Source organism: Marmota marmota, unplaced genomic scaffold (assembly GCF_001458135.2).
Source record: "Marmota marmota marmota unplaced genomic scaffold, marMar, whole genome shotgun sequence".
NCBI lineage: Eukaryota > Metazoa > Chordata > Mammalia > Rodentia > Sciuridae > Marmota > Marmota marmota.
In genome coordinates this window covers 36,193,651-36,208,163 of record NW_025999853.1, presented here as the reverse complement: position 1 = coordinate 36,208,163, position 14,513 = coordinate 36,193,651, and the positions used below count along the sequence as shown (strand labels likewise).

The following is a 14,513-nucleotide window of genomic DNA, read 5'->3' as shown; positions in this document are numbered from 1 at the left end:
AATTTCAAACGTCAGAATTTTTCTTAATTATTTCCTTCTCATTCTCTGGCCTTACCACAACTAATAGTCCTGTTTGCTCCTCATTTCTAAGATATGCCTCCTTTCTTATCCTTTTCTCTTTAATTTCCTTCTAACATCCTATTGCAAAATGCTTCCCTTCTCCCCCAACACACACCTCAACTTTAGAACACAAACTGAATCCATAAATAATTCACTTTCCCAAGGACTTTGTTAATAGAGTTCCTCCCTCCATGACCCAACTCATTCAAAATAACTCCTCTGTCTTCATGAGTTGAATGCTAATTCTGTTCAGATGCCAGTTTTTCAAAAGATAATTGAGAACAATCATAAAAAGTAAGCTAGGAGATGAGGAAGGAGAAATACCATTTAAAAATTCTGTTTTTCTATATTGTCTTTTATTTCTCTCTCCAGAAACTTCATCAGATATCTTGACCGTAGAACCATAGAATTTTAGAAACAGAGGGGACCCTTTAAAGACTATTTATTCCTTCTGTCCTAGAATTCCTTCTGCTGAGCTAGCTTACTTGCTGAATTTAAAATGAAGACTGCTTTTCCATATATACCTCTGAGCTGCATCTAAATGATGTTTTGAAGACATCACAATGGGTTTCATTGCAAGAAAGGATAGTATTTAACCTGGAAAAATGATCAACTGTGCTTGGTTTACTTTTTTGTTCCCAAGGCTAAATTAGGGGATGAAGATTTTTATTTAAAAAAAAAAAAAAAACACTCCTTTAGCAGAGCATTTTGATTATTTCTTTATTATGTGGCTGATTTTCTCTATTAAACTTAGCTCTGTTTAAGTCCATATTTTCTTTTTAGAACATAAGATCTTCAAAAATGATAATATAACAGCAATCATAGCTTACTCTGTTCCAGTAACTGTTCATAGTGCTTTATGCACATCATCCCACTGAATCCTCTTAACAACCCATCAAGGTAGAGATTATTATTCCCAGTTAACAGATAAGAAAACCAAAGTACAGAGAAAAGAAGGAACTTACCCAAGATAATGAAGTCGGTGTCACAGCTAAAATTCTGGCCTGGGTCAAGGCTGATTCACAGTGACTTTGAAAGCTGTGCTTAGACAAGGGAGGAAGAGTTTGATTTGTCCTGGTTCAGCTGTACCTTGCTCTTTCCCAGTAGCACCTAATGCAGAAATTTATGTAGTCCAAATCTTTTCAGTGTCCGGGAGAATGAGTCATGTAATGATAGGTGTGTAGGTATAGGCCCATGTCTGCATCTGTGTGGGGGAATGAGAAAGGAGGCAAAGAGAACCATTTTCCCAGGAGGGAGAGGTCAGAGATTCAGGTTATTGATCTTCTAACATCATATATTAGCTGAGAAAAATATTATCAGAATTTTCAGATACAGAGTATCTGAATGTAGCATTGTTCAATGGGTTTACAACTTTAGTTAACATTTTTATATGTAAAAATAGATGTTTAAACACCATATTTATGTGGTATTTTACTTGAACTAACATCCAGAAAGCCAGATACAGATGCTTAGATACCTGCCAGGGTGTGATATGTGTGCCTTTTATGACATAATTAGGAAACTATTTGAAATTGTAAAGTCTTAAAGTTACCAAAAAAAGTATAAAGTCATTTGGTTTATTCAGCTCATGTTATATTTTATCACTTTATGCATCAAATAGGAAACTGCTACTGATACTGTCAATTATATTAAGAAAACACAACTGGAAAATTCAGCCTTTAAAAATCAGTATCGATAAAACCAAGTTACCACCCTTTCCCTTAGTTCTAATAACCCAGTGTATCATTTCTCTAATTTTCTTCATTTAACTGTGTTATAAACTGTGTAGACAGCCATGCTTTACCCCTCATCTATCACTAAAGCCTAACAAAGGTGCCATAGTTCAAAGCTCTGGAGATACAGAGTTAATGTTTAAAACAACATGTAACTGGATAAAGTGCCTATCTGGAGCAAATATTTAAGAAGAATAAAAGCCATCACAGTAAATGGTCTCCCCCACCTCTCTCTCTAGTGTGCATTCTAAATTAAATTACATTCTAGAGTAATTGCTGCCTGGGCCACAAGTTTTCGGGTCTTGCTTGTTATTTGCTATTTATTGTTTTATGATTCTGCAAAGTGACCAGGTGTGCATAGGCCAATCATTTTACTGGTGGCGATGTACTAGGACTAAGAGGAGAGTCTTTGCTTTTGGAAAAAAGAGAGAGAGAGAGAGAATTCTAAATGTAGGGAGACCGGGCTGCACCTGAGAAAAGAGTGCAGCATCTAGAGCCAAAGCCCAGAATTTCCTTTCCTGGAGCTGCCATTCACTGGCTGGTAATCCATTCAACCTCCCTGGGCCTTGGAGAATAATAGTGAGAGCCTCTCTGCCTATCTTTGAGGCTGTTTCTGAGGATCAAATGAAATGATGTTGAAAGAACTTTGATAAATTATAATCTACATATTGTTGTATTCATAAGATGAAAACATCTTCAAGAAGATTCTAACTTTTTCCTGTTTCATGAACCTGATTTTGCAGGAATCCCAGAAATCTGGGACCTGTGAAGGAAAAGCTATTTCCAGCTCTGATCTCTAATGACCATAGCTAATGTTGGCAGATAGTTCTTTACCAAATTTTCACAACCTGAACAAGCATTGCATTTCTCTCTGCCAATACCTCTCCCAGCTCTTTAGGTTCAGTTCTGCTAAGGACATCATATTCATACTTCGTGGACAAATAAAAGATCTTACATTTGGCCCTAAGAGTGTGGTTTACAGTTAAGAGCTAATGGCAAATGATACTTATCGCTAGCATCTACAAATTACAGTAAACTTAGATTAGTAGTCTCATTAAACCAGGGAGGACTCAGTTGTTTCCATTTTTAAAATAGTCTAAGTTAAAGGCTTTTATTTCCGAGTAGCATTTTAAAGTCTTCCCAGATTTTAATGCTATTGGAATCAAATACTCAATTTAGAAAAGAAACATGAGATGCTCTAGGGAGGTCTGTTTTTAAGTTATTGTTCCCTGGAACTGTTTGCTCATATTATGGTTGGCCTTGAGGAATCTCTATATAAATAGCAGATATCTATTATTACAGATGAAATTTCTAATGAGAGACACTAGCAAACTTCCTGAAAGTGTAATCTGTGCTCGCTGCTTGTACTTCCTCGCCATGTTACTGAAAATGGTGAGAGCTGTCCTGCCTGTCTTTTGAGTTTTGTTTTGTTTTTCCTGCAGATCAAGTGAAATGATGATGAAGAACTTTGGGAAATGATAATGCACATATTGATTGTATTTGTAAAGCCAAAACACCTCCATGCCCATGAATGATCTTCATTGGGCTTGTCACAGTGATTAGTTTCTTGTTCTCATAATTCTGGCAATTGATTATAAATGCTGCTTCCTTAAAACTCATGGCAATGATTTTAGTTCTCTTCCATGTCTATCCATACAACTAGACATAAGCATTTAGACAGCTGTTATTGTGTGTGTGTGTGTGTGTGTGTGTGTCTTGTGTTGACAGTTAGGACCCTATTTTGAAAGTACCCTACCTCTCTGCCTCCTTTTTTTTTCCCCTTTTTCCCTTTGGCATTCCGTTCTCCCTGATTCCTACAAAATGTAGACATTCCCCAAATTTCTTCACTTAATTTTATTGTCTCCTTTCTTAGTACTTTTTATTTCCTCCATTCAACATGCATTTATTGTACCACTGGGAACATAAGAATGGATAGAACTTGCTGTGGGTCATTTAGCAAGCTCTTGCCTTTGAGGAACTTAAAATTGAATGTAGAGACAGATAATCAGCAATGAAAAGCACATAAAATATTTACTAATTGTGACACACAAGTAGTGAAGAACACAAACATGATTTAGACTAAAGTGGGATGGCCAAGAGGGTAAAAACCTCACTCTAGGAAGATGACATTTCTAAACTAAGATCAGATCATGTATTCAATACAAGCAGCGGGGGGTGGGAGGTGGATATAGGCTAGTGAAACAATATGACTCATGATATTAAAGATTTCTCTGATTTCTTCATACAAAATAGATTAGAGAATTACAGAATTATAGAAGCAGAGAGACTCATTTGAAGGCTGATATCATTGAGAAGAAACCTAAGACTTATATGTTTTAAGAAACATATATAAAAAACTTTAAGAAATATATATAAGAAACATATTTAAGAAACTTATATGTGTTAAGAAACCTAAACTAATATGTTTCCTGTATAGATGACTCCCAAATCCATGTTTTCAGTCCAGCTCTCTTTTGTGTTTGATTGCTAGACCAGTGGTTCTTAAAATGTGGCATCATTAAGAACAGCATGTAGAGCTTTTAATAAAAGCAGCAGCATCGGCATCATCTTGTTATTTATCCTTCATCTAAATTTATTCTTTATCTGTGCTTGTTAGAAATATAAATTCATGTGCTGCATCCCAACCTAGGAAATTGAAAACTCTAGGGATCTAGCCTAGGAAACTGCCTTTAACAAGTGATTGCAGTGCATGGAAAATTTTGAGTACCACTACTCTAGGCCAAGTGTTCTTGAAAATTAGTGACATCCAAATTAGCTGGAGTACTTGCTAAACCACACTTTGCTAGGCCACACCAAGTTTCTTCAACTGGTTGGAGGTTGGGAGAAGAATGTCAAGAAATTGTATTTATAGGAAATTCCCAGGTGATACCAACACTGCTAGTTCAGCATCCACACTTTGGGAATCCCCAACTTCCTAAGGGACACCTCCATCTATTGCCCCACCAATAATTTAAAATCCAACCTGTGCAGACACAGATTAATTCATGCACCACATCGTTGACAAGCTTGTCTCCTGTTTTTCCTGATTGCCACCAGTGTTGTTATTATGCCACGTCTGTAACTCCATTCTTTCTCTCTTGCCCCCTACCTCTAACCAATTTCCAAGTCCGAAAGCTCATGATTCCACAATTTTCTCCCCTGTTTGTTCATTTTATTTCATCACCACCTAGTTCAGATTCTATTGTCTCATGTGGATAACTTAAAATCATCTCTCCTAATTCTCCTAACAATCAATGAATGAATCATTGTCTCTAGGAACAGATACCATAAAGGTTTTCCAAGTGATCTTATAAATACTAAACGGTGAGAATTATTTCTAAGTTTTCCATTTTCAAATTACAATCCCCTAGAAGACTTTTTTAAACTAGTAAAGACAAGAGCGTATCCCCAGAGATTCTAATTTGAAGGGTATCAGTGGGGACCCAAACATCATATTTTAAAAGCCCTAAGTGTGAGCTGAGAACCACTGTAATATATGGAAACATCAAAGCAAAGAAAGAGACTCATCAGTTAATTGAATGTAGGGACTAAAGTAGAGGTCCTGAAGACTCTGAATAAGGTCACGATATTAGGTGCCAGGTGATTGGTGAGGCACAGAGGCAGGGAATTCAAGAATAACTGGTTTTGAAGGTAAGAGGATGTCTGCTTCTAGACTTACTTCATGTAAAGTGCCAGCAGGACATCCAAATGAGAATGTCAGTAAAGTCATTGGAATGGAAGTCTGGAGCTTAAAAAAATATGTTCTACAAAATAATGATTGGGGAGTAGTTTACAAAGAGGTGATGGTTGAAGGTGCTGAAGTGAATGAAGAGAGAGGGTCTGCTTTTGTTAAAAATAACCAGCACTGCTTACTAAAAATGCAGATTCCCAAATCTATCCCCCAGGAATTCTGATTCTCTAGATTGGGTTTGGGGGCTGGGGAGCTGGGAGGTTTAGACTCTAGAGGTGATGACACTAAAATTTTGAGCACCAATAGACAGGGGGGAAAAGAAAATAATATGAGGATGAAACTTCAGGAACTACATTGAATTATATAATATATAAGATGAAATATATAAGATGAAAACTAAAAGAGGGCAAGTAAGGAAGAAAGAGAGAAGACCAGTCATAGTAATGGGGGCGCCATTGTGGTAAGGGTGTAAGACTGTATTGGATCTGGTAGGCATTGCAGGAGTTTAAACAAAAAGCAATGGTTTCTTATAGCCAGTGACACATCCAGTGTTGTAGCTATTATGTGCTTGTATTTTTCCTGTTTAGGTTGGTCACTCTTGCCCAGACCAACCTGCTTTTAACCAAAATGATGGTTTAAGATCCAAGTTTTGAAGATGAAATGCTATGCTTGAACTAAATTCTCCTGTGTGAACTTTTCTATATAAATGTGAGCAAACAACTTCTCTTAGGCACACTTTGCCATCTGTAAAAAAGGAAATAATAATGTTTGCTTAATATGATTATGATAATAATTAAATAGCACTATGTATATAAAGTACTTAACATTGTACCTAGCACTTACAAGTTGTTTAATAAATGGTAGCTACTATTTATGTAATCCCAAAGCACTGTACATGGATTATTGAACATGTTAAAAGAAATTGCTGAATCTAAATTTGATATAGAATAAAGAAGAAATATTATTCAGCTGTTTCTAATCTGGTTATGTAATGACTAACCATCTTGGAATAGTTATGCTAGACCTGAAGAAACTGCAGCACTATGGTCAGCTGTCTTTGAAGACAAAGTCAAGATTCTTGACCTAAGGAGTCTATCCTCTGATCAGATAAATACACAGTAAAGGGTAGAAAAACAACCTCTGCAGGAAGCATGGTATAAAATATATCTTATAGGAACACTTACTATGGACTAAGGTGATTAAGGGAAAACTCACAAATGAGCTGGAATTGAACTTCATTTGTCTATAGTTAAGAAATCACAGGTCTTTGTGCCCACTACAGGATCTCCCAGTTACCCTAAAAAAAGTTCACTTATTCAGTTCAGTGGTCATAGCTCTCCACAATTCTTAGCCTTTGAACCTTGAAATTCGAATATTCTGATCCTATCTAATAACAAAAGCAAAATGCTGAGTTCATGAATACATAGCTTAATAAAGAAAGTTTTGGGGCTGGATTTACCCAATTGCAGATGATTAACTTATTGAGGTGGGAGGAGTAAATTCCAGTTTTTGAAAAATCACAAATTATCAAGGCTTATTAGGAAAGACATTTGCTCTCCAAGGGAAGACAAACAGCTGAAGGGATGTCATGATCCTTATAACTCAGGCTACCCTCATTTGTCTTTTATTTTAATTTTTTCTCTTTAATATTTTTTAGTTGTCAATCTATTTTCATTTTATTAATTTATATGCAGTGCTGAAAATCGAACCTGGGGCCTCATACATGCTGGGCAAGCACTCTACCATTGAGCCACAACCCCAGCCCAACTCATTTGTCTTTTGAAAGTCAGTGATTTTACTATTATCATAGTTTTCATTAAATTTATTTTAGAATGATATTTGTTTCAAAATGAGAATATTTTGACACTCATAAGGAATAAAAGATTTTGCAGAAATTTCACATTTAAATGATAGTTTAGCAGCAATTATTCAGGTGAATTATAAACTCAGAAAAGTGAAAAATTCTGAAATTATAACAGCTACCAAAATCAGTACTGGAAAATCACAAAGGAAAATTGTACCAGAAAACTAGAAATAGACAAGAATCATCCAGATCACCAGAATGAAATAAAAAGGTGGGAGGGGAGCATAATACTTAAGCCTGATGTCAGCCCTCATCCAATTTCTATAAAAAGTTAATTTGGCATTTATAGATTGTGTATCTTCTAGGTCTCATGTATTTTGTAAAAGTCAGAAAATAAAGCAGTAATTTCCAGGAGCCAGTATGAATTTTCTAAGGTGTCTGCAGTGCCTTCCTTTTAAATCATAAGCATTATCTTATTTAAGTTTAGTCTGCTCCGATTAAGTAGCAGTACTACTATTGCACACCTTCTGTGTTTTATAAGAAAAGCCCAGGCTGTGTTTAAATGAAATCAGGAAAGACACAATGTTTTCCACTTTACATAAAATTTTTCTGCACTTTGATATCCTCATCTATAAAATGTGGACAAAACGGGCTGGGGATGTGGCTCAAGCGGCAGCGTGCTCGCCTGCCATGCGTGCGGCCCGAGTTCGATCCTCAGCACCACATACAAACAAAGATGTTGTGTCCGCCGAGAACTAAAAAATAAAAAAATATTTAAAAAAAAATGTGGACAATAATAACCCCAATTTAAAGTATGGAAAAGTGCTTTTATTATTTGTAGTTGTACACAATAACTTTATTTTATTTATTTATTTTTATGTGGTGCTGAGGATCGAACCCAGGGCCTTGCAAGAGCAAGGTGAGCACTCTACAATAACGGAAGTGAGGCCCAGGGAAATTAAGTGGTTTGTGTAGTCTCACAGCAAGTTAATGGTGAAAAGAAAGAAAGCCAAAAAGGGAAAGGAAAAAGAATAACTAAATTAGAAGTTAAGAGGTTCATGTAAGAATCAACCCAGGAGGCCCTCTCACTTAGCTTTGAAAATGATACTTACCTGAAGGGGCCCATGTTGAACAGTGATTCTCTGCTCGAGAATTTCCCAAGAGTCCTACATGGAGAGCAGGGTCAAAATGCCCCCTTCCATCCTCAGAACTCACCTTACATAATATACACACTTCTTCCTCTCTCTCCAGGCCCATCCATGTCAGGGAGGAAAAATTAGACCTCCATTTTAAAAACTGAAGCTTATATATATATTTATATATAAGCTTATATATATATTTATATATAAGCTTATATATACACATATTATATATGTGTGTGTGTATATATATATATACACACATATACATATATACATATATATACTTTAACAATTCAAAGAAACTTGTAAATTCATGTTTAATTGGTTATTACAGCACCAAATCATCTATTTATGTAATTTATTGGAAGAAGAATTATGTCAACTGTCTTTTGTAATGTAATGATTATTTTTTCTCTTTTTATGTCAATTAAGTCAGTAAAACTAACAATGCTGGGACAAAATGAGTCTCTCATGTGGAACAGTATCTTTCAGGATAAAAACATTTAAAATATCATAAAGTATGCATAAATTTTCTTATTAAATATTATTGTAGAAATGAAGATAACAAAAGAGATATTTCCATGAAATAATAATTTTAGAAACAGAATATTAAAAAAGAAAAACTCTCAGCCAAATAGCATGTGGGGTCTCTAGGATTACAAAGCATTTACTCGGAGATCTGTTAGTCAAATCACCACAGAAGGGAAAGATTTGTGTGTGGTTCTTATTATTTATGTACTAGGTACACATTTGAAAGTGTAGGGCTTTTTTACTTATAAAGTTGTATGTATTTCAGGTTTTTTTTCAAATCTTTATTTATTTATTTACTTATTTTTATGTGGTGCTGAGGCTCGAACCCAGCGCCTTGTGCATGCTAGGCAAATGCTCTATCGCTGAGCCACAAACCCAGCCCCAGTATTTCAGTTTTAAAATTACTAAAACCACTTCAGATGGTAAAGAAATGAAAGGAATGATTTCCTTCCATTGTTATTTTTGTCCATGAAACAGTCTGCCACCAGCCCAGCAAACAGTTAGTAGCATATCAATTTTTTATTTATTTATTTATTTATGTATTTATTTATTTATTTATTTTGCTTTAGGACAGATAACAAGGTCAGTGGTCCCACAGATTTGTTCTGAATACACACTCAGAGACAGTTAAAGTCCCTACCCAGGAAAAAAAAATTGTGGAATTTCAGAAAATGTAACAGAGGAATATTTGCCTAAACAATAATTTAAATTAACTTAAATGAATGTGTAAAAAGTTTTCATTTTTCTCCTTTTCATTTCCAAAGCCAATGTCTCAAAAACCATCATGTTACACAATGACACTATAGTGGCAGTAAGAATCAAGAAGTGGGCTGGGGATATATGCTCAGCTGGTAGAGTGCTTGCCTTGCATGCACAAAGCCCTGGGCTCAATCCCCAGCACCACAGGGAAAGGGGAAAAAAAAATAGAGAAGCATCTATTGGAAGTCTATGTTCTGGAATTCAAAACTGTACTGCTGAAGACATGACCATGAACAGGATAGTTAGAATATTTTGACTGATATAACAGTTACTATTCGGTTTAGTATGATTAGCAAAGCTATCTTTTAACTAATTCTAGTCTGTTTTAATTTAGTAAACAACTCTGCTGTGTCCTACGCAGTGCATCCCCCGAGGTATTACATATGCTACTTTGGACATCTAATCAAATGCATGTGGATTGTGCCTAATATGCTCATAAGTATAGAATGTTGCTCTTTTTTGTTTGTTTTGACTTTGACTGCATACATTCCACCTTGAACCAAGTGATGTATCAGGTCAGATTTTTCTTCTATACCAAATTCTGACACTTCTCACGACCTCTACCACTGCTGCCCTACACCAAGATCTCCTGTCTGAATACTCTAGTTACTTGGTCATATGTTTCCACTCTTGTCCCCATAGTCTAGTGTTCCCTTTAAAGGGTTCCACCAGAAGGGCATTTGCAAAACAGATCTCATTGCTTTCTGGCTTGAAGTCCTTGTTGGGGTCCCCAAAGTCTTGCATAGAGTGGCCCTGGACACCTCTCTGACCTTCCCTCCTGCCATCCTCCTCCTTGGCCATCCACAGCAGCCATGCTAGCCTCCTTACTGGTTCCTGACAACACCAGGCACACTCCACCTCAGGGTTTTTGTTCTACTGTTCTCTTCATATCCACCTGAGTGGCTCACACTTCTGTTGAAATAAACTCTTAGCAGAGGTGTTTCCCATCTTGCTTGAAATGACCACAATCATCAATTCCTAAACCTTTGCCTTGATTTTTTTTTTCCCCTTTTGGTACTAGGGATTGACCCAGGGATGCTTTACCACTGAGCTACATCCCCAGTACATCCTCAGATCTTTTATTTTTTATTCTTTTTTCTTTTCTTTTTTTTTTTTTTTTTTTTTTTTTTTTTTTTTTTTTTTTTTTTTTTTTTTTTTTTTTTTGAGACAGGGTCCCTCTGAATTTCCTAGGGCCTTGCTAAGGTTTTGAGGCTGGCCCCAAATTTGCAATTCTCCTGCCTCAGCCTACAAAGCCACTGGGATTACAGGCATGTGGCACCATGCCTGGCTACCTTGATTTTTCTTAATTTGGAACATTTCTCATGTTTTATTATCCATTTATCTTCTTATTTCATGACTCTCTCCCCACATTAGACTGCAAACTCCATGAGATCAGGACTTTGGCAGTCTGGATTTCACTGCTTTATCACTGACCCCTAAGCAGTGGTAGCACAGAGCAGACCCTCCAGAAATGCATGTAGCATAGAAAAAGAGAGCATGAACAAATGATTAAATACATTTCTTCCCTACTTAGAGTGGCTGTTAGGAAACAGCAGCGTGCACTGCCTGTGACAGTCCAGGTGTGTCAACTGCCAGCTAACAGTGCACAGATGAAAGGAACATAAAGCAAAGACAGTGAATGCTGAAGATTGGAGCAGCTTTGCAAACATGATTCCTTGAGGCCAGTATCTAGGCAGGTGTGATACAGCCTTGCCAGTTCAGTAATCCTTCAGTCATCAACTTGTTTGCAGAAGATAACAGGAACCCATACTGATTCAGCTATTCATCCAAAACAGACTGCAGGGCTATGGGGCAATTTGGTTTCACAAAGTCATCCAGGAGCCCAGGTGACTGGCGAATTTTTTGTTGTTCTTTTGCCTTCCATGAAATGATCTCCACATGCTGAGGCTGTCTCGCCAGTATCACATCTGCAAGAAAGGGGGAATAAAGGATATTGGAGAAAAATAGCTTCCTTTTAAGGAGGTGACACAGAAACTTCACATAGTGCTTTTGGTCAGATTCAAACTTAGTTAAGTAACCATGTTCTAGTGCAATATAGACTGAAACTAAGAATCTGGCTGCGTGGCCATGTACTCAGCTAAAACACTGGGAAAATAAAATTATTCTAGAAGAAGAGGAAGAAGGACACTGGGGGATAATGGTTTAGTTGAGTGCTATGAGGCAATCTACTGTGTTTCAGATGCTGTTCAAGGCCCTATAATAGATACAAAGACAATCCCTGTGTTTTATGTGTTACAAAACAGCCACATACAATAACACAAGGTAGACTATAAAATCCATAATCCAGGCACAAAGCACTACCAAAGGTGTTCAAAGTCGAGGGATTGGAATTCTCAGAAATGAGGTTGTTTTGAGGGATGGGAAGGAGTGCATTTTGGATGGAGCAAAGGGCTAGATGGGAGAGAGTGGAGTTCTAAAGAAGAGCAAATCTCAAGGTCTGATTCAGCTCTAGCATAAAGGGAGTTGTGGAGAAAGAAGCTGAGGACTTCTTTCCATTTCTTTTATTCTTTCATGGAAATGGCTAAAGGGTTTTTGATTGGGGTAGCAATAAGATCAGATTGGGCCATATAAAGACCATCAGTGAATATAGAGTGAGTGGGAGTAGGGAGAGACAGAACAGGGATAGAACTGATAGAAGGTCAGCGTGTTTTCTTATAAGACAACTTTGTAGGAAATAAAAAATAAATAAATAAAACACCACTGAAATCACCTTGGTCAATATTAAGCTGAATGATGAGTTATTAACATATATTTATTGAATGCCTGCCATGGTTAGACTAGTAGCTCTCGGATGATCTGACCATGGACAGGAAGAAGCAAATTTCTTCCCCACAATCCATTCTCACAAATATAGTTGGAAACAAAAGTAGAAAACAATACTTCTGACAAGGTATTCTCTTTAACATAGAGGAGACTCTATGTTTTTATTCTTAATTCTATACTGAGCACCTAAATTTTTTGTTTGAAAAAAATTCTTTACATATCATGAGCAGGGCAGGAGGAATACAGTATAAGAGCTCTCTAAACCTTCTAAGAGATTATCTCTGTTAAGGGAAGGAAAACCAGGCACAAACACAAATAACCACAAGAAGGTAGGGGAGCTATGGAGGGACCTAAGAAGCCTTCTTACATTTCATGTAATTAGGAAGAAAATAAAGTGCAGAAATATTAATAACTTAACTCACAAAGTAAAAGTGCTGAAAATGCAAGATAGGCAGAACTTCTCAGAGAGATCTAAGTCCTTTCTCATGTTATTGATTTTTTTAAAAAATCAGGATTACATAATCATGGTAGATACAATGTTAGTTTAATTTGAATTGAGCAATTAATGCTTTTAATACTAATGCTATGCAGAGGTTCTATTCATGAGACAATTAAAGCATTTATTTAAATATTCACTTATGGTCAGTCTTTTATCAGTGGCTGTAGAGAGGATGGCTTACTTCAGTCAAGTCAGTGAATCTTGGCGACTGAATTATCTACCCTTTCAAGATAATATCAAAAGTATATGGGAGGCTGAGGCAGGAGGAACATAAGTTCAAGGTCCATTTGATCAATTTAATGAGACCCTGTCTCAAAATAAAAAATAAAGGAAGAGCTGGGGGTGTAGTTCAGTGGTAGAGCACCCTGGATTCAGTCTCTAGTACTGTGAAAGAAAGAGAGCAAGAGAGAGAGAGAGAGAAACAAAGAAAGAAAGAATGAATGAATTTTTAAAAAAAGTATACATTTGAGGCCTTTAAGCCCTTCATAAAAAAGCACTAGTCAAATGGACCAACTCTACCCTTATCCCCATCCCCCATTTCCATCATAAAAGACTGGGGTATCTTGATTTTCATTTCTAACCACCATCCTAGGATGTTATCCGCTCCTTAAAAGATTTTGTGCTCCTCTGAGTCACTTGGTTGTTCTCTGTTTTGTGGGACAGTCTAACATCCCAGGATATGACTCTGAGATGTTGAATAAGTACTGAACCAGATGTTTGAGCTACATGCCTTATTGAACTTTTTGTGTATTTTCCTACCTTGACTGTTTTCCACTGAGAAAAGTATCATAATGCAAGCTTTTAAAATGTTATCAGGGAATGCAAAACTTTCCATTAAATAAACCCACATTAATGTGTTAATGTCTTCCATTCTAAACTCTTTGTTGTAATTTTGTAAGGCATTGCTCAATTAAAACATGTTAAATTAAATTAATTCCTGGAGGTTTAGAAAAAATTGATTGTGACGGTATGCATTCATATTTTACAAGCCTAATAAGAAAGTTGGGTATTATGTGGTATAATTGCAACTGAAATAGTTTTATGTCTGATTATTTTATTCACCATTATAAAGAATAGTAAAAATTATGTGATGGTCATACTTTAACATTCTAAGTTTTTGCAAATAACTTTGGTTTGAAATTTTTTAAAGGAAAGATACATACAAATATATGTATACACACACATAGTGTAAGCTATTAAATGATTTATTGTAAAATAGATAATGTATTACATTTTTTCCTTAGGCCCTTCTGCCAATATTTGGATTTAAAATTTATAGAAATTTCTTACCATGTTTAAAAAAAAAAACAAGGTTCTTTACAGTTGTTTTGGCATTTGTGGTTTGAACATAGTTGTACTGCATTTTTTAACAACTAAATGAATTCCACATGAAGAGAGCTCTTCTCACTCTCTTTCCTCTCCATTGAAACCCACAGACGTCTTGCCGGAAACGCTCTGACATACATTCCCAAGGGAGCATTCGCTGGCCTTTACAGTCTTAAAGTTCTGT

The 14,513-nt window shown here is 36.2% G+C and overlaps 1 protein-coding gene across 4 annotated transcripts in view; it reads left to right on the top strand.

Annotated features, from left to right (window-relative positions):
• The window catches only part of Lgr5 (leucine rich repeat containing G protein-coupled receptor 5), a 124,801-nt gene that overhangs the window by 56,769 nt on the left and 53,519 nt on the right, over positions 1–14,513 (top strand). For all 4 annotated transcript variants that reach the window (XM_048805076.1, XM_048805068.1, XM_015483008.2 and 1 more), the window contains exon 3: positions 14,440–14,511. In XM_048805076.1, coding sequence (XP_048661033.1) covers positions 14,440–14,511 — 72 coding nt within the window. The remainder of the gene's footprint in view (positions 1–14,439; positions 14,512–14,513) is intronic.